A 20,152-nucleotide genomic window follows, 5' to 3' on the forward strand; every position below is an offset into this window, starting at 1 on the left:
ATAAGCAAAAAAGACAAGGACCCTGGTTATAGAGAAAGCTGCACTGGGCCTTGTCAAAAATCAACACTTGTCACGAATCAACGACAAACTAGTAGTATACACTATCTAATTATACACTATTCCCTTTTTATTTAATACTTTGTGTTCCTACTATAAAATTGACACATGATCATTGTAGGAAAATTAGAAAATAAATATAAAAAATATAGAAAGCAGCCATCAATCTTCTTCCCAGAGAGGACCACAGTCTACAGTTAATATTTTGGGGCACCAAATTTGTCCCCTCAAAAGGGAAACACAGCATGTAAGACCTCTATCCTGAAAGCTACGAAACATTGCTGAGAGAAAACAAAACCTAAATAAACTGATGGTTATGCCATTTTTGTACACTGGAACATTTAATAGTGTTAAGATGGCTTACTGTTAAAATTCTCTCCAAATTGACCAAGCGATGTATCATAATTGCTAATTATACTTCTCGCAGGCTTTAAAAACAACAACAACAACAACAAAAATTGATTCTAAAATTTACATGGAAATGCAGAAGGCCTGGAATAGCTGAAATGATCCTGAAAAGGAAAAGCAGGAGGATTTACACTACTTGATTTCTCCTATAAAGCTACAGTAAAAGTGTGATACTCCGATAAGGATAGACAAATAGATCATTGGAGGAGAATAACAAGTCCAGAAATAAATGCACACTTTTATGGTCAATTTACATTTGATAAAAGTGCCAAAGCAATTCAATGGGTAAGGGAAAGTCTTTTCAACAGTGTTGAAACAACTAAATATCCCTAAAGCAAAAAATTAAGCTGACCCTTACCTCACACCAAGTAGAAAAATTAGTTTAAGATGGATTTTAGACTTAAACATAAAAACTAAAACTATAAAGGTTCTAGAAAAAAAGCATAGGAGAATCTGTTCCTGCCCTTGGGGTAGGCAAAGATTTCTTTAAACAGGGCACAGAAATCAATAACCATAAAAGACAGACAAAAAAAACCTCTTGATAATTAGATTTTATGAAAATTAAAGACTGCTCATCAAAAGACAGTTAAGATAATGAATAGAGAAGCAGTGGACTGGGAGAAAATACATGCAATACATAAATCTGACAAGGGATTTATATCCAGAATATTTTTTTAAAGGACTCAAATTCAATAATAAAAGGACAACTCAATAAGGAAAATGAGCAAAAGATTTGGACAGACACTTCACAAAATAAGTAAATAAGCGCATGAAAAAGTGTTCAATCAACATCAGTAGTCATCTGGGAAATTAGGTTGGTGCAAAAGTAATTGCAGTTTAAAAGGTTAAAAATTGCAAAAACCGCAATTACTTTTGCACCAACCTAATAAAACCACAATGAGATACCACCAAACACTCACAAAAATGGCTGAAATAAAAAACACGGAAACACCAAATGTTGGTGAGGATGTGAAGCAATCAGAACTCCCATACACTGCTGGTAGGACTGCAAAATGGTATAATCATTTTGGAAAAAGGTTTGGCAGTTCCAACTTCATAGAAGTTATACACACAACTGCTCTTTGATCCAACAATTCTATTCCTAGGTATTTATCCAAGAGAAATACTAACCTGTCCAGACAAAGACTTATACACGAATGCTTATAACAGCATTGTTCATAACAGCCAAAGAGTGAAACACAACAAATGTCCATCAACAGGAAAAGATAAATTGGTATATTCATACAATGGAATACTACTCAGCAATAAAAAGAAAACAAACTATATGGATAAAAGACATAAAAAGGAACAACTTGGATGAATCTCAGACAGTATGATCAGCCAAAAGAAGTATATTCTGCATAAAAGTATAAAAAGACACAAAAAAGTATATTCTGCATAATTTCATATATAACCGTGTTTCCCCGAAAATAAGACCTAGCCAGACCATCAGCTCTAATGTGTCTTTTGCAGCAAAAATTAATATAAGACCCAGTCCTGTATTATATTATGTAAGACCCGGTCTTATATTATGTAAGACCGGGTCTTACATTATATTACATTAGACCAGGTCTTATATTATATTACATTAGACCCAGTCTTATATAAGATCCGGTCTTATATTAAAATAAGACCTAGTCTTATATTAATTTTTGCTCCAAAAGACGCGTTCGAGCTGATGGTCTGGTTAGGTCTTATTTTCGGGGAAACACGGTATAAAGTACTAGAACAGGCAAAACTAACCTACGGTGAAAAAATCAAAACAGTGGAGGAAAAAAAAAAATCAGAGGATGTAGGTGAAAACTGACTAGGACGGAGCATGCGGAATTTTCTGGGATAATGGAAATAATTTATCTTCTACAAAAATTATATAAATAGGATTTGTACATTCCACTGTATATAAATTTTACCTAAAAAAATGAAGAACTAAAACTAATCAAGTAATAAGTGAGCAGTGTAAGTTAGAGATTTAGATGAAACAAGAATGGCAAAGTGTTCATAAAGTTGAAGCTGGGTGACAGTACCTGAGGGTTCATAATACTATTCTGTATACTTTGTATATGTTAAAATTTTTCCATAATAAAGTTTTTGAAGAAGAGAATCATGTGGTTCTTACTACTTGTAACAGCAATGAATGCTTTTTTTTTTTTTTTACTAGCTTTCAGTTAGTCAGAAGAAAAGGCTGTGATCCCTGATTCTATCTCCTAAAATTCCTGTCCCCAATTACAAGCCTAGGATATTTATTTTCCAAGCTTCAAAACCTAGGTATCACTTCCTCTTTGAAGCCTTTCCTAACGCCACTCCTTGTTCTCTGCTATTTTAATTCCTTGTATATAATGAACGAATACTTTCATTAGTACTCAGATCACACTGTTTTCACTGTCTATTTACATGTTGTCTCTCCTCCCAAACGCTGTCATCATTTTCTTTGATTCCTAATGACTAAATATAATGCCTGGAAATGAATGGAATCCTCTGTGATAAGACTCAGACGTGAAAACTAGGATCTTCCCTATGAAAAGGCCATTAGAGCACAAGATAAACTCAGATCCTGAAAACACATGCTGCAGTTCCCTAGCAGTAAGTAGTAACTAAGGAACTGATTAAAGCAACTCAGAAATTGGGGGAAACCATGAATGGATAGGCGGTTCGGTTTTTTCTACACTGAACTGTTTTCACTGAATTTTGGTCTTCTAATTCCCCTAGGAATGAGGCTAAGGATTCTTCACTTCTTTGAGGAAGAAGCAGAGGAACACGGGAGCCTGGTATCCCTTCTGATGTAACATTAAAATACCTAATAATGTCAGGCGTTCATAGTGTGAGGGCTGAGATAAGAGCCCAGTCTGTTCATGCTGGGCCAAGATGACAGCCCTAGTACATCCTACCCTCCCAAAATGGTAAGCAATAATTTCTTCTCTATATACCAGAGCCCTTGGCAACGATGATGTAAAAGGTACATGACCAATATACAGCAAAAGGCTTGTAAGCCGAAGAACTGGGAGAGACTAAAAAGGCAGGCATTAAAAACAAAAGACTGGTTTTAGGCAATCCACTAAAATGCCATGTCATCAAAACTTCTATTACATAAGATACAGTATACTTGCTACATTTTTATTTAGAATAAGAAAATATATTCATGTTGCCCTAATTCATAATATATGTTCAATTTATCAACCATTTTGGATTAGGTCGGCCTCTGCAACCTTTTATTGTTGCAAATAATGAATCCAGGCTTTCATCCAGCATATAGAGTACAAGCCATTTCAAACTTCCTATTGGTTTTCCTCATATTCAGAACATTTGCCTTTCTTCCGTTAGTTAACTAACTGTATATTCCCCTCATCTTTTAAATGAACTCTAATTCAGTCAGCTAAAATTTTGTCAGTACGTATGTAAGAGAAACAAACGTATGATTAGCCCCTGCTCAAAGAGCTTTATCTGACCAACGATGATGCTTACAATGAAATGAATAAAGGATCTCATTGAATCCTTTAAGGTGAACTTCCAAGGCATTATACAGCTCTAAAGGATAGACTGTGCTTCCCAAAATTGAGCCAGTTCCTGGGTATTTCTTAACACTTTTCATCTTCTCGGAACCCTTGGATAACATAATTTCAGTTGTAACAAAGATTCATGCTCACTAAATAGTTCACTTTCAATAAAGACCAAAAATAGAACCTCGTAAATCCACACAACTTTTCCTGATGCTGCCTGCCCAATAACTAGAGCCGACTATTAATTAAGTGCAGAAAAGGAGGAAGGCAGTGATGAAAATAACCCCTATTGATTTGTGCTTTGGCATTATGTATGCATACATAGGACAATAACCTTCCTAAATGTTCAGCTTAGTCTATGACAATATCACGGCAGGTTTGATTTTTCAGAACACACACTAGCAGATATGGGTGGGAAAATGTTATCTTTTCAAGCCTCCTAGGTGACAAGAAAAAAGCAGCCTGGAATTTATACTTGTTGTCCGTAACCCACAGCATTGCCTAATGCACATATGGATAAATAAGAGCTCTATTGTGCCTCTATAGTAGGGAGTTCCCACCTCCTCCCAAGATGGCTCTAAGGAAATGTCACCACTGATGTCCACTCAGCAAAGCCCTCTACAGATGTGGGACTAAAAGTCCTAAGTATGGCTGTTATTTATCATAAGCATGTATAGCTCCCTATTTTCATCTTCGAGTCTTGCCCTAACATCCCCAGGTTCCGACTGGGACTGCCTCAGCAGGCCAGTGAAGGCTCTGCAGTGGTTCTCCTGCTGGTAACACTGGGAATTCAGGAAAAGGGATGGAGACCACATGCAACTGGATGCCGAAAGCAACTGGAACCAGGGAGTAAAAAGCAGTATTAGAGAGACATGCATGACACACACACACACAAACAAACCCTTGTACACTAGAGTTCTTGTAGTTTTAAAAAATATGTATCACTCAGACAAATAAGGAAAAAGAGAGTACTTGCTGTCATATCAGAACAAAAGCCTCGTGGCCACATATCCCCCTTCTAAGTTAGACACCATAAGGTGACGATTTGTCTAGACTCATTCCTTCCTCCAATCGCCACCACAATGAGTCAGAGAAGCTTCTCTACCACTCCTCCCATCACCCTAACACTCCTCCCAAACCTATATCCCAAAAAGTCATTACACCCGATGCTTAATCAATGAACGGCACTAAATCCCCAATTCCCTTTCATAGCAAAGGACAACATGAAAAGACACACCTGCATCTGTGTGAAAATCTGAGCTTTCTGGCACTCTTCCAAACTAGGCCCAAATGCAGCCATCACGTGCTCCTCTGTTCCAATCATCTGCACAATTTCCTGGTCACTCTCAACACCCATGGCCTAGGAAGGAAAGAAAAGATAGACAGAGTGTTGGCTTTGTGTGAACTCACTGACATTTGCTTATGCTAATTCGGCATTGTTTGTGGGCATTACTTCTAAGCAAAAGCTCTTTTCTCAGAAATGGTGCCATCTGGCATTGGCAGCCATGGCCCAGGCTGCAGAAGAACCTGAAACAGAAATTTTCATTAGGAAGAGGAAAACAAACATTCTCAAGCACTTTTTGCAACGGGTACTATCTTCTAAAATGTATATATCGCCTATGAGTTTCATCATGAAACAAAGAGGCAGGGAGGCATAGTGGACCCTGGTCACAATTACAAACTGAAAAAGAAAAAGAAACCAACAGCCAAAGAGCAGTAAATCAGAAAACGTGCATTGCTGACAATAAACAGAAACCCAATTAATTCTGTCAAAAGACTAATTTTTCTGAGACTTGTCAAATTCTTCACATTCAGGCTAAAAGAATTTTTCCTAAAGGAAGTTTTACTTCACTGTTCTAGAGATCTCAAGCTATACTTTATGCAGGTTTTAAAAGAGAGCTCTTAAAAACTAAGAACACACTTAACAGGTTTGAGAAACCTACTTATCTTAAGTGTTTCAAGGTGCTAGCAGGCAACGCAGGTCTTTGTAGATTCCATATGGTGAGAAGGCTCACTCCTTCACACATTTGCCTGGAATTCTGCCATATCAAGAAATAGAGCATAATCGCTCTATTTGGCAGAGAAATAATCTGCTTCTTAGAAGTTAGGGGAAAAGTTATGTTTGCATTAAAATTCCTCCTTTAGCCATGCAGAGAAAACAGAACCAGGGCTAGCTGTCTTGTTAGGCTTTGATGCTCTGATTCTCAGTTCTCCTCTGCACACACGCGAGAGAGAAAGGTTACACAAAATCCCCAATTCCAAAGCAGATCTTCAAGAACAGTATCCTGAGGACACAAGGAGTGTCAAAGAATTGGTGAACATTTTTTAAACCACCACCGTTGGCCTAAAAGGGGCATAGCGTACATTTCAAGTTTATGTCCGATCCTAAAGTAGCCAAGTCAAATTTACAGATGCAGACTAAAATTCAAAGGTAGCATTGTAGAATTTTGAACTGGAAGGGACCTGGTTGTGCCCTCTTGTTAGAGAAATGAAAAAACTGAGGTGGAAGAGGTGACATGATAGTAGTGGTTATAAGGTCTGTTGCTGACATTATGTTAAAAATTACATACATTCATTAGAACACTTAGCCTTTCATGGATTAAAGGAGAACAATCCTAAAAAATTATCAGTCCAAATTTTGAAACGAATGAAAGAAAACTAGACTATTCTTCGATCAAGCACACTGAGTTGCATCTACTTTGATGGTAATGGCATATATGTAGAACTGTCTACACTTTCTCCTTGATCTGTAAGTAGCCAGTCACAATTATCAGAAAATGGTATTTCTCTGTGAAAAGCTAATTAGAATGTAAGTTAACTTTTACCTGTCAATGTCTCAAAATAATGTTATGTGGTTTTCAATGGAATCAAAATATAAGAGAAACAATACAATACTAAGGCAACTAGTTTGCAGTGGGATCTAAGCACCTGTCTCTAATATCTCTGACAAAACTTTGTGACCAATGCACTTCACTTCTCAGAGGAAAGCCCAAACACTAAAAGAGATTTACGTGGGACAGATACCAAACAAAACATGCAAAACGAAGGAAGAGAACACGGTCTCACCAAGACAGAAATAGAATCCAAGAGCCAAAATGGCAGTAGCTTTCTGGGATCAGCCCCCTTTCTTTAGGCACGTTAACATCTAAATCATCTGAACTAAAGGACAGTTATTATTTTAATAATTAGTTTTTAGTTCAGTAATCTCCAAGTGAAAACAAACTATATACTTGATTGTCTATTTTGGTGCTTGATAGTAAGTCCATCCTCATTTAACACATGGATTGCCCCCTTAAAGTTGGCCTGATGCTGAATCTAAGCAGTAATTTTGTAATTGAATAAAACTCTCGAGTGGCATAACATGGATCTAAGTAGACTGCTCAGGCCTTCCAAATATTTCTCAACCACGAAGCAAAGATATGCCAAGAACATGGTAAATGACACTGTATGTGCAGAAAGAATGATCAGTGGCAAAGCTTTCCTCTAAAAGAACTCCTCTTCCTACATCTGAAATACACTGACATACAGGGTGACAACTCAGGTTATCCTCAAAAGCGCTCAAGCGCCAAAGACTGAACTGACTTTATGACTATTTAGCCTTCAGAAGTCACAGCTACAAATAAATGACATATTGCTATGGAAACGACAGCAAAATGCCCAACCATTTTGCTTTACAGACATAATTTAGACATCTGAAAACGAGCTTTACATGGAGCTCTTTGTACTCTAGATATCTGCAGTCATTTCACCTAATTTAAGTAAAAAATGAATGCCATATAATAACCTTATGAAAAAATAGCAGAGACAATACATTGCAGCAGAAGGTCGCCAGTCTAGCAATCAGCAATATGAATAAAAATCAGGGACTGTGTTCTTTAAAAAGTGGCATGAAGTCTTCTTGGATATCTACTAAGTGTGACTAAAAGTGTGACTTTTAAAGACAGGAAGAAGAATACTAATGAGCAGAAGAGAATGACATGCAGGAAAATGGTGATATCCTGAAATATATTATGTGAAGGAGGCAAAAGAGGTAACTTCTTAAAACATCTAATATTTGGAAATTTCTAATTTTTCTCTAAAGTAGACAGAAGTCAACTTATTATTATCAAAAGCAGTCCTAGCAGATAATACAAGAACTGTGATAGCCCCTTTAACTTTGTAATTTTATTTTCTTTAAAGATCGAAAATTTCAATATAAGATGTATTCCAAGAAACAATGCCCAGCACCCTTGAAATTTTCAGACCGCAAAAACTTTCAGACTGCAGATGCCATCATAGCACAACTGCTGAATACTTGGGAATACAAAATGTAAAGTGGGGGAGATTCATGGGCAGGAGAACCTTTGTAGTGATTCAAGTCCATAAATAAGGCTGATCTAGGTCTTAAAAGCTTTATCCATCATATTCAGACTCAGCGTGGACTCTGGAAACCCTGCTGTTTCTGTCACTTTTAGCCAATTGTTGGTACAATCAACAACCATCAAGTCGTAATGGCTGTCCAGGTCTGTGTTAAGGCCACACAATACAAAAAGAGAAATGATACGACTTTTCTGGTATACCAGTTTATTTTCCTGGGCTTCTGACACTAAATATGTAAAGAGAACTAGAAAAGGGAAAGAACATCCTCTTTCCAAGGCCATCTTAGTTTTCAAAACATACATGATCTCATTTGCTCTTCACAACTACCCTCTTAGGGGAAATTCTCACTTTTAAGTGAATTACCCAAGACCCAAAGAGAGATTGGGAAATGTGCCCAAGGTCAAGAGCTAGTAGAAAAGCTGGAATTCAATCTAGAATCTGTCTGATTCTTAGCTATCTAATAGACTATGCCACCTCCCAGATGGAAAGCCTAAATAATGGTTATCAAACAAGTTTCCATCAGGTTATTAAAACATCCCTATAGAGGAAGACCCAGAAAAGTGACTGAAATTTGAACTGAATATTTAAACTGAAAATTTAAAAATAATTATTTTAATTCTGATACACTGCTCCCTAGAATGTAATGGATACATTTCAGGAGGAAAATGTGGCAACATGTACCAAATTTTTAAGAGATGTAATTCTACTCCCAGGAATTCTCACAAAATTATCAGCAACATACACAAACATGATGTCTAAGGACACCCTGGTTTGTGTGTAAGAGTGAAACCTTGGGGGGAAAAAATGACACCTAAATGTCCCACTCCAGAGAACTGGTTAAACCGACCGTATCAAACATATGCAATTTCTATATAATTATTATAAGTAATGCAGATTCATATTTACTGACATGGAAAACTAATTTCATAATTCACTCATGTCATAATTCACTGTCAAGTGAAAAAAAATTTGATGTGTATATCACAAAAGCAAAGGAAACAAAAGATCTGGAAAAATATATCCGAAAATGAGGTTTTACTTTTCAGTGGCTTTCTAAATTTTTATAATGCAAGGAATGTTTTTATAATCAGAAAGGGAGAAGCTTGAAATCTCAACTACTGGTTACATAAAAAAATGCACATTGTGAATTAACAGCACATTATAAAAAGGATCTATGTCAGCTATAGATGTATACATTTATAACATAAATATTAAACAAATTTGACAGAAGAAACTGTCCTATCAAACTTTTGTCACCTAGCCAAAAAAAAAGTTAATAAAGGTTTTCTGATTTTAACGCATGTGTCTAGTGATGCATTTTCATGGGAGTGAGATAAGATTATATGCATTATAACTAATTTATAATTTCTGGAGTAAGGAACGCAGTCCCGTCCATCTTCAATCATCAAAATCCTTCAGAAAAGACCTTTTGATGCATGGGAGCATACTGCCCTCTGCTGGAGATGTAATTTTACATAGGTAAAATTTTCTTTACTAAACACCACTGTGTAGGTACACAAGACACCGCATTGGGTACTGTGGGATCCCTACAAGAAAAGCCAAAATTACTTCTGTGCTTAAAAAATATAAACCTGAAGAAAGGTAATAAAACGTATATTTAAGAGTTCTCCCTGGCCCCCCGATATACTACGGATCACCATCATCATCTTAAAAAGAAAATAAATGGCACCATCTCATTTAAAGAACTCAAAGCACATTAAGCTACACCAAACATTAAAAAAAAAAAAAAGAAAAGAAAAAGAATCCTACAACCTCGTTCACGTAATTGCACATTGTTTAGAATCTGGCTATTTCCTGAGTTAAAGAAACCTGACTTGTCAACATCCATTCAATACCTATGAACAAGGGGCACTCTTCCTCACCCCCAACACCACCCTCACATACAGAGGTCCGCCTTCCTCCCAGATTCCTACGCTCTGTCACCTGGTTACAACTTTAATGGCAAAGTTCAGATCCTTCTTTCTTACTCCTCTGAGGCTTATATCCAAATGTTTTTCCTTTTCAACCAACATAAGTTAATTCCACCTCAGAGGATCTCTTCCTGTTTTCTCTCACTGCGACCCGCCCAAATATTTCCATCATCAAAACAACTGTTGAACAGAAATATATTTAACTCTGAAATGAAACTAATAATGAGTTTTATCAACCTCTAAAATAATCTGAAGTACTCAGTATCTCTTCAGTATTTCTTTAGATAATCTGAGTTCTTTATTTCAATCAACCTAGTCATCATGACTCATTTAATACCCATATATAGTTGATTAGCATATCTACATTCTACAAAGTTGCTGAAAACACTGAATTCATGAATATTGAAGCACTGCTCCCAGGAGAAATACAGTCAGGTTCTTGTAAACCTCTGCTTACAATTTCTTCAACTGATTAATACAGAACCTTGTTTTATGTATATTTCTATTTTTAAGATAGCTTATCACATATATATTATATATATTTGATTCATTTACACTGAAGTCAGAGCCAACAACACCGTAACTCGTGCCTGAACAAAGCTTATCTAACACACCTATTTTCTCAGAAAGCACGTCACAGTCTTCTTGCACTTAGGAACACTAGCTAACACTTCAGCACTATGCTTGGGGTCATTTTAAACAGCAAAATCACGAACAAAAGACACAAAAATGTGAAAAACAAGGCACTAGATAGACCGCAGAAAGCGCACTTGTTTAGTGTGAGAGCTGAAATGAGAAGGAAGAGTGTTGCCTTGTTTGACATCAGCTGACAATGTGCCTGTTTGGTGTCTCAAATTTTTCACTGCTCTGTGCAAGCACATGCATGTCCATGAACAATTGTAAAAGCACCACAAATACTGATTTGAGGTTACCAATAAATTTTAGCAAGTAGGAGAACTGGCAAATACAGAATCCGTAAATACTGAGGATCAACTGTATGATATATTGTCACCTAGTTTTCTGTTTGGTTTCATGACTAATACTACTGTAATTTAATTGTTCATAGAATGGGTATCATATGTAAGTCACAGAGCAGGTTCAATGGACCAATATACAATTATCTGAGAAGATGATACCATTTAACATTGTTTCTTTGGGAAAATGTCTTTTGGGTTCCAAGCCAACAATTTACAAACAGGCTGGGGGAAAAAAAAAAATCAGTTGTAGATTGAAGATTCGTGTTTATGTAGAAACTCACCAGAATCCAGGTGTCCATAAAAAAGAATAATGAACAAGGCCATACTTTGACCTAGAAAATTCCACTACTAGCAATTTAGCCTATAGATATCCTTGTCATGTGTAACATGATATTATAGCACTTTTGTAATAGTAAGAGAGATGTAATTCCACTGATGGAGGAATGGTTAAAAAATAGTACACCTATAAGTGGAACAGTTCATCAAAAAGAATGCAGTAGCTCTGTATGAACTAATATGACATGATCTCCAAGATGTAAGTTACAAAAAGGAAAAAAAGCTAAGTGCAAAAAGATGTGCAATGCATGTAAATAAAAAACAAAACAACAAAAACCTACTATATATTCCTGTGCTTGTATACGCACAGACTATCACTGGAAAAAACACACAATAAACTAACAGGAGTGATGTCTCTGGATAGGAGAACTATGTGGTCAGGTACAGGTAGGTGGGTGGGAGGCTTACTAATCACTATATACTCTTGTGCACCTTTGGAATTTTTTATAATGTATCTACCAAAAAATAGATTACTACTTTTAAAAATATCTGAACCCTGGTCTTATTAGCTTTCAATTTAAAATACATTACATGACTGACAACTTATCTATGCCATAAACCTTTTTAATTTTAGAACTTCTTACCCTTCAAATTTCTAATTACGTATGAAAATAAATCACAGGAAGAATTCTTTATTATTTCCAGAAGATACCTGCAGCCTTACCTTAAATATAATTACAATGGGTATATCTTCTGACAAAGTATTATGCCTCAAATAAAATCGTCCTTGTTTCACAGCCATATTGGTTCTGCTTTTCTTCTCATGGGTAGAGCTACGAGGAAACACAAGTTGGTTAAACTGCATCCCCACTTAGTTTCAGGCTAGTAACCTGCAATAGCAATGTTCATCTATCAATAAGGTTGAACTGATCAATAATGATCACTAAGGTCCTTCCTAATAGGTGCTTTTGAAAGATGCACAGCGCTTCTCCTGACCCTGCCACTTCCATGAACATTTTAAGACACTCTAAATGTTTCTCTAGCTTTGCGATTATGGTGGAAGTTTTGTGAGTGAATCAGGGACAATCACCAATTCATTCTGACCTACTTTGATTTCACCTGAACTGCCTGGATCCAGTGTCGGGTATATACTCATGATCAGTTTTATACATTTGAAGACAAAACCCTCCAAATGAGCCTACACCAGGAGAAAACTATGAAGAAATGAATTTGTACTAATAATGCAGTAAAACATACCTACAGTCTTGATATACGGTGATGTCAAAGGCAATCTCCTTCTACTGAAATCTCTATTAGCTATAAAATTCCTAATGGATTTCAAAACTTTAATCAACCATAATAGTAACACATACTGACCACCTGCTACATACTACGCACAGTTACCCAATCTACTTATATTAGCTCTAATCTCCTATACACTAACACTTACTTTGAAGCATTGTCTCCAAATTACATACGAGGAAACCAAGGCTTAGAGAAGCTAAGTAACTGCTCACCCAACACTCTCATAGCTACTAAACAAAACTTGGGATTCAAATCCTGATCGACCTGGCTCCAAGAGCTGCATACAGTGGGAAGACATGGGTTGTAGAATTGTTAGATCTGGGTTCAAATGCTGGCTACTTCTGATGATCGATGTGACCCTGCACTCAAGGCCTGTGAATCTGCTGCAAAGTGGAGCTACCACCACTTATCTTGGAGGACTGAGCTGACAACTAATGTATGTGAAGCACTTAATACACTGCCGGCTCTTCGTAACTGCTCAATAAATAGCCATTATTGTCAGCTGCCTCTCCTCCATCAGAAGGAAAAACGCAGAAACTCTGAATTAAAGCAGCTCATACACGTTGTCAGAAGAAAAACTCTATTATATACTGACATCTTAACAATGTGACAAATTTTTTTATTCCCCAAACTCATTAACCTCCAATTTCAAATTATATATGATAATAAACCAGAGAAAAGAAGTTACAAGAGTAATATAAGGGATGCTGTTGTAAAAAAATGAATATACTATTAGAGAGCCTGATCAAAAAAACTAACAATAAGATGTTAATTCCGTAAGTAATTCGTTAAATATTAAGTGTAGTCTCTGATTATATCAATAGGATAATCAGTAATAAAAATACTAATTCCTAATAACAATTAGGAATACATATGTAAAATGGTCAAAGACTGAAAAGGAACATGAAAAATTGAATAGTTTTTCTTTTGTAAAAGTTCCTTTAATACTACAAATTAACATAAAATTCAGCATCAATAAAATACCTAGTGGCCTTTCGAACAATGTCTCACACTTTCACAGAAAATTTGAAATCAATACACTGTGCTGACAGTCTTACACAATAAATTGAATACAGATACTTTAAATAGTTCACTGTCTGTTATAGAGGGAAATAACTGGGTGCCTCCATATCAAAAGACAGCCATCTGATATTAATTGAATTGAATTGTCAATATTTCTTAAGAGCACCACCTCTGCTTTCCTTCCATACCTGGTAACTGAAGCCCCAACTGCCCCTTTTCTGTCAGCCTCCACAATGATCCTGTTCTTAGACAGCTGCTCTTGGATAAGAATAACTTTTTCTACTCCTTTGACGATGAAGTAACCACCTGCCCAAAAGAAACAAAAAAAGTTTTACCCCCTATTCTTCAAACAGTGTGTTTTAGTAATCTCCTGAATTAGAGATCACTCTTTCATTATTTCATGGCACTGGCCATCAAAGAGGACAGCTGATGTTGTTTTATGAATCGATAACAGTATCAGCACATGATTTTATACAAGTGAGGCACAAGATAATAAACTTCCTAGGACAGGAAATGTATCTTATTGGTCTATGCAAGCACCTGACATATATAAGAGATGAATGAAAATAATGTTAAATAAATTAGTCTTCAGATCTCTTAAGCAGAAAAATAACTGACAATCTTCAATATAAACTGAAATTTGCTCTAAGTTTTTCTAACAAATCAGTGATAATGATAGACTAAGACTAGGTGTCCATAACATTCCATACTTAATAAATCTCATCAAGAATTATCATATATATTTTTGCACACAATTCAGAACAGAACAAAGTGAGACTTCATTTATATAAGCAAAAATAGGGCAATATATTTGACTTATGCAACATTTTGTTACAATCTAAAAGTCATGTTCTTTGTTAATCTTTTTCCAAAACATTTTGCACTTCTACATCAATACAACTTTAAAAGAATCAGATAAAAGCAACTATAAATTAAATCAAAGTGAAATATGAGTTAAGGAATTAAAAGAAACTTTGTTAAGTGATAAACTTGAGATTTTATAAAAGAATCGGCCTCAAACTAGGTACAAAAACATAATTTTTAAAAATTTAACAAGTTTCGTTTTTTGCCTCTTTACTGCATTTAAAACTGCCTGAAATTAGATGATTCAATCTTTTCAGACCTGCTGGTCAAGTAACTGTGTGATTATACTGAATTTTTAAGTACAACAAAAGAGCATTACCATTGAGCAAAGAAACAGAGAAAAGACTGACAAATCACAGCAATAAATAAGAACTTGGGGTATTAAAGTTTAAACCTGAAATAAAAGAGGAAACAGTTTATCTTTTAAAAATATAGACTAATAGAATGAAGTTGGAGCCAAATTTCTGGACATTTTGCAAACAAAGTTCTATCAAAGTTCACTATAAAGCAGAAAGGCTGGTATTGTTTTAAGGAAAAAAGTTATAAACGAAACAAAACAGAAACAAAGGAAGAGGGGGCAAATCCAAGAAATCACACATACCTGGATCTAAAGGACATTCATTCAGTTTGGCAAATTCTGCTGGTGTTTTCCCTGTGAGAACACAGTTTGAACTACGTAGCATTATGGGCATTCTGTTTAAAATAGAACAAAAGAAAATATCACATAAAGCTTATCCCTGGCAAAAAAGGTGAAAAGAATACAAACTGTGCACTGTACACATCACTAAGGGGTCTGGATTCCTCTTCCACACATCAGAAAAGGCAGAACACACTGGGAGTTACATGAAGAGCCAGGTGAAAGGAATTATTTCCTCAGGCACACTGTTCCACTACACATAACAAAAACTCAATGTCTGCTTCTTTAAACTTTGCAGACAGACTTTAGTGACAGAAATGGCAGCAACTCTTCATTTATGGTAAAAAAAAAAAAAAGTGACTCTCATTAGTTGCGTAGAAATAGGGAAAGGAATTAAAGTGTACAGATTAAGAGATTATCAAAACTAACTAGAAAGTTCTAAAAAAGAACTGAGCAAAACTTCTACAAATGAAAAATGTAAGCAATACTTTAAAAATCTATGAACAGGCTGAATAATAGTGCCACAGTCAGAATTACTGAACTGGACAAGAGAGCTGACAAAATTATTGAAAACGTATTTCAGAAAGAAAATGAGATGGAAAATATGAAAGAGTTTAAGAGTCATGGAGGAATAGAGTGAGAGGGTCTCATATATGTCTAATCAGACTTGTAGTTGGAGAGAATACACAGAATGGGTGAGAAGTCCTGTTCAGAGATAATAGCTGAGAAATGCATGAAAGTCATAATCCTCACAATGATACCTGCGCAGGATGAATAAAAAGAAAGCCCCATCTAAACACAGTTTAGATACGAAATACCAAAGAGAAAGAGAAGATTGAAAACACAGCCAGGAAAAAAAGCAAGTTACCAAAAAGGGAAGGATGATTGGACAGACAGGTAACTTCAGACCTACAAGTGACAGATGACAATGGTGTGGTATGCTCAAAGTTCTGAGAGAAAACAACTGTCAGCTAGATTTGTGTATCCTGTTAAGTCATCATTCAGAAGAAGGTCAATATAAGGATATTTTCCAACAAAAACTGAGAGAAGTTACTAGTAATAGATCCTCCCCACCAAAAGAATTTCTAAAAGATAATATGTCAGGATGATGAAAAATAAATGTAGAATGAAACTCGACATGCAAAAGTGTATGGTGAGCAAAGAAAATGGTAAATAAAGTGAGTAAGTATAAACAAATATTAACTATACGACAATAATTATTTCTGATTTATAGGTTAAAAAAGAAAACAAGATAGAATTAAAATTTGGCACAATAAAAGCACTACGTCAGGGAGGTTGACTTGATCCAACTTAAAGCATTCTAAGGTCCTTGTCTTTCCAGGAGGAGAATAAAGATATTATTTTCAAACTTCGTTAAATATGCATTTAAAAATTTCTGAAGTAAACATAAACAATCGGAAATACTGTACTTGACTTTCAGTCAGCTGAGGAGAGTAAGGGGAAAAAAACTTCCATTAATCCAAAAGGCAAAAGGAGAAAAAACTGAAACATCTGAAAAGTTGGACAGATTAAAAGTACAAAATAAGCTGACAGGAATATATATCAATATCCAAATACATTAGTAAAATAATATATGTAAATGAACTAGTTCTCAGGTACATTTTTAAAACATCTAGCCATATGCAGTTTACTTTAAATACACCTAAAACATAAGGACATAGAAAGATTAAAAAGAAAAAGATTTAAAAAATAATATGCCAGAAAAATAACCAAAAGAAAGCAGATGTGGCTATAATAAGAGCAGGTAAAATTTTAAGGCAAAAAATATCACAAAAGATGAAGATAAATGCATCATAATAAAAGTTTCAATTCACCAGAAAGACCTAAAATTCTAAACTTTTATGCACCTACTATCGTAACTTCAAAAACCAAAAATACAAAAACACAAGGAGAAATGGATAAATCCACCATCGTAGTGGAAGATTTTAACACTTCTCTCCTAGTAATTGAGAAAAAAGAAATCAAAACTCTGTGAAGAAACGTGACATCTAAACAACACATTAACCAGCTTGATATAAAGGAAAACAGAGATTATGACACAAAAGAACTGGAAAATACTCTTTGCTTCCAAACAAATATACGAAACCTATATGAAAATAAATAGGTCTCCACAAAGTCCCAAAAATTGACGTAAAGCACAAATCTGGAAATTTTAAAATAGTCTTCTAAGCAACTCATAGGTTAAAAAAGAAACCATAATAGGAAGATAGGGATAGAAGTATTCTCATTTTACATAAAAGATGATTGAAACACTAAGATACAAAAGTATTAAAAAGACCACAGTAACCAAAAGAAGGATTAAAAATAAGAAGCAAATTTGGAGGAAGAAGAGAGAAGGAAAGTGGGTGATATAGGTAAACTAATCCACATCTTCTACATTAGGAGTCAATAAATAGTATCTAAAGTTGAGGTACCAAGATATAAAGGTATAAACATAGCATTTAGTTATAGATATAAAACCACCAGAAAAACAGCAAAAATGGTTACAAGGTTGGCACTATGGGTGAGGAAGGAGAGGGAAGAAGGCTATTGCTTTGTATCTAATGCTCTTATGTACTATTTATTTGGGTTAAACTAAAATCTTTCCAGCTCAAAAAACAATTAAATGAGATAATGTATGTAGTGTCATGAATTCCGGACTAACTAATGCAATCACCTATCACAGTAGCTGACACATACTAGGTATTCAACAAAAACTAGTTACATGCACACCCTTTGCTGCCTCCTCTTTAAACAGCACCCAAACCCAAATTTTGTATTTTGCTCCTATTTCTCTTATCTTTCCTTTACAATGTTCGGTACGGGTAATAATTTCGCAGTGGTCCAAGTCTTAATTGGACACAATTGTGCCTTATATAAGAAAGAGAGAAGCTCTTAACACGGATAAAAAGTTTTGCTAAAACAAAGATTAATATTTTAATATCCCTACTTATTTTCCTTACTGAAGAATAAGGAGAGAACAATACAAATAGCCCCTTCCTTCAGGAACATAGGGGAAGGATTTGTTCCCACAGTATTTGGCCTTCTCCATCACAGTACTTATCAAATGGTGCCCTAGTTTACTATGTAGCCTGCCTTCCCTGGCACCTGGGAATAAATGTAGCTGACAGCAGCTGTATCATAAATATATTCTATTTACCCGGGCAACCAGCATAGGGCATGACAAAGGATGGGAAGTCGGTGCGCACGAATGGATTGTTTATTAAGTTCTTACCACTTTTGAAGGAGGAAAAACACTTGAAAGGGAATTATCTGGAGTAAGTTTAAAGTCCAACATCATTAATAACCATCATTATTACTATTATTATTAATGTGAGTTTTGTCCATTTTTACAGGAGTCAATATATTTCCCAAATTAGGAAAAGGAGACTGCAAAAATGCTAGCTAATGCTAGCTATCACTTCCAAACTTGTTCTGGGTAAGAAAGTAACTTCTCCCTTAAATACTGCTCTATGGGAAACAGTTACACTGCCCGGAAACCTAAACTTAAAATATGCATGGATCCACCAAGGACTCTCCAGCCTAGGAGAGTCCACTGAAATGCTATCTTACCTAATGTTTCCCTAACAGCCTGGAGTTACAGGAGGGAATGGAAGCATTTTCCTTAACTTTATAGAAAATATTTCACAATTAAAAAATAATAACCACAACTGTGCGCCAGACACCACCTAAGTGCTTTCCATGTGCTGCCTCCCCGGATCCAGAAAATAAGCCCATGAACTAGGTACTACTTCCCCCAGTTTTCAGATGAGGAAATGGAGCAAAGAGAACTTCAGTTGCTCCAGGTCGCCTCACGGGCTGGAATGCGGGCAGTGTGGCTCCCCTATCGAAGTCATTTCTCACCTGCCAATGGGTAAAGCATTGCGGATGATCCTCTGGCTGCCTCGGGTATATTCGATGTCCACTGTAATGGGGGCAGAGTACGTCATGTCCCGCAAGCGGCACTGGAATAGAATCAGACAGTCACTGCACCTCCGCTCTGGAGAAGCAGCGGTCCCGACAGCCTCAGAGAGCTGCTTCTCCAGTAGAAGTAAGGCCCACGATGAACTTGATCTGTCTATGGAACACTCCGCTAGCTGTTCCACGTGCTGCCTTAGGACACCGGGAGTTAGGAGCCCACCTTCCTCTGGAAGGGAATGATGCCAGCTACTGGTCTAGACATCGCCACAGCACCCCTGCCTCTGCCAGCCAAGAAAGGGAACGAGAAATCTGGTACTGATTTTCTTCTCACTGATCTGATGCTATCACCCGTCTGCTCCCACATCTTTGAAGCAATTAGATTATTTCTTGCAAACTGGGTCCATGGAAGGCAACCAATGAGGCTGGCTTATTTGAAACAGTTAACAAAGTACACACACACAGACACTAAAAAATTTAAACTACTTTCTTTTATTCTCCAAATAAACAAAACTGTATCACAAAGTTTCTTGCTAAGTGGTATGTTATAGCACAACTCGTTCATCACATCATCCTACCAATTTCTGAATCATCTGAGGAACTTCAGAAATTGTTGGTATGTGCTTTAGTTTTACATGACAGGGACTCACAAAATGATGCCCTTGCCTGAGCCATGATAAGACACAGGAAAGCCCATCAGAATCTTCCTATGACCTCCCAGTTATACTGACGGTCATCAGGTGGCGTGTAGTCTCAAAAAGAGAATTTCTCAGAAAACCAACCATATAATTCATGGTGCTGAATCCTCTCTCTGGCTTCTACTGAACCAAAGACAGAGTTAAACTTTTTCTTGCCTTCATAAGTGCTTGGGATTTAAAAATATTCAATATTCCTATGCTTGAC

General features: G+C 36.1%; 1 protein-coding gene across 1 annotated transcript in view; it reads right to left on the reverse strand.

Annotated features, from left to right (window-relative positions):
- The window catches only part of POLR3B (RNA polymerase III subunit B), a 111,457-nt gene that overhangs the window by 80,185 nt on the left and 11,120 nt on the right, over window positions 1–20,152 (reverse strand). The window contains exons 6-10 of the mRNA XM_033118242.1: window positions 19,196–19,296; window positions 15,296–15,387; window positions 14,019–14,136; window positions 12,227–12,335; window positions 5,197–5,319 (exon numbers count right to left, since the gene is read on the reverse strand). Of these exons, the coding sequence (XP_032974133.1) occupies window positions 5,197–5,319; window positions 12,227–12,335; window positions 14,019–14,136; window positions 15,296–15,387; window positions 19,196–19,296 (543 nt within the window). The remainder of the gene's footprint in view (window positions 1–5,196; window positions 5,320–12,226; window positions 12,336–14,018; window positions 14,137–15,295; window positions 15,388–19,195; window positions 19,297–20,152) is intronic.

Source organism: Rhinolophus ferrumequinum, chromosome 10, assembly GCF_004115265.2.
Source record: "Rhinolophus ferrumequinum isolate MPI-CBG mRhiFer1 chromosome 10, mRhiFer1_v1.p, whole genome shotgun sequence".
NCBI lineage: Eukaryota > Metazoa > Chordata > Mammalia > Chiroptera > Rhinolophidae > Rhinolophus > Rhinolophus ferrumequinum.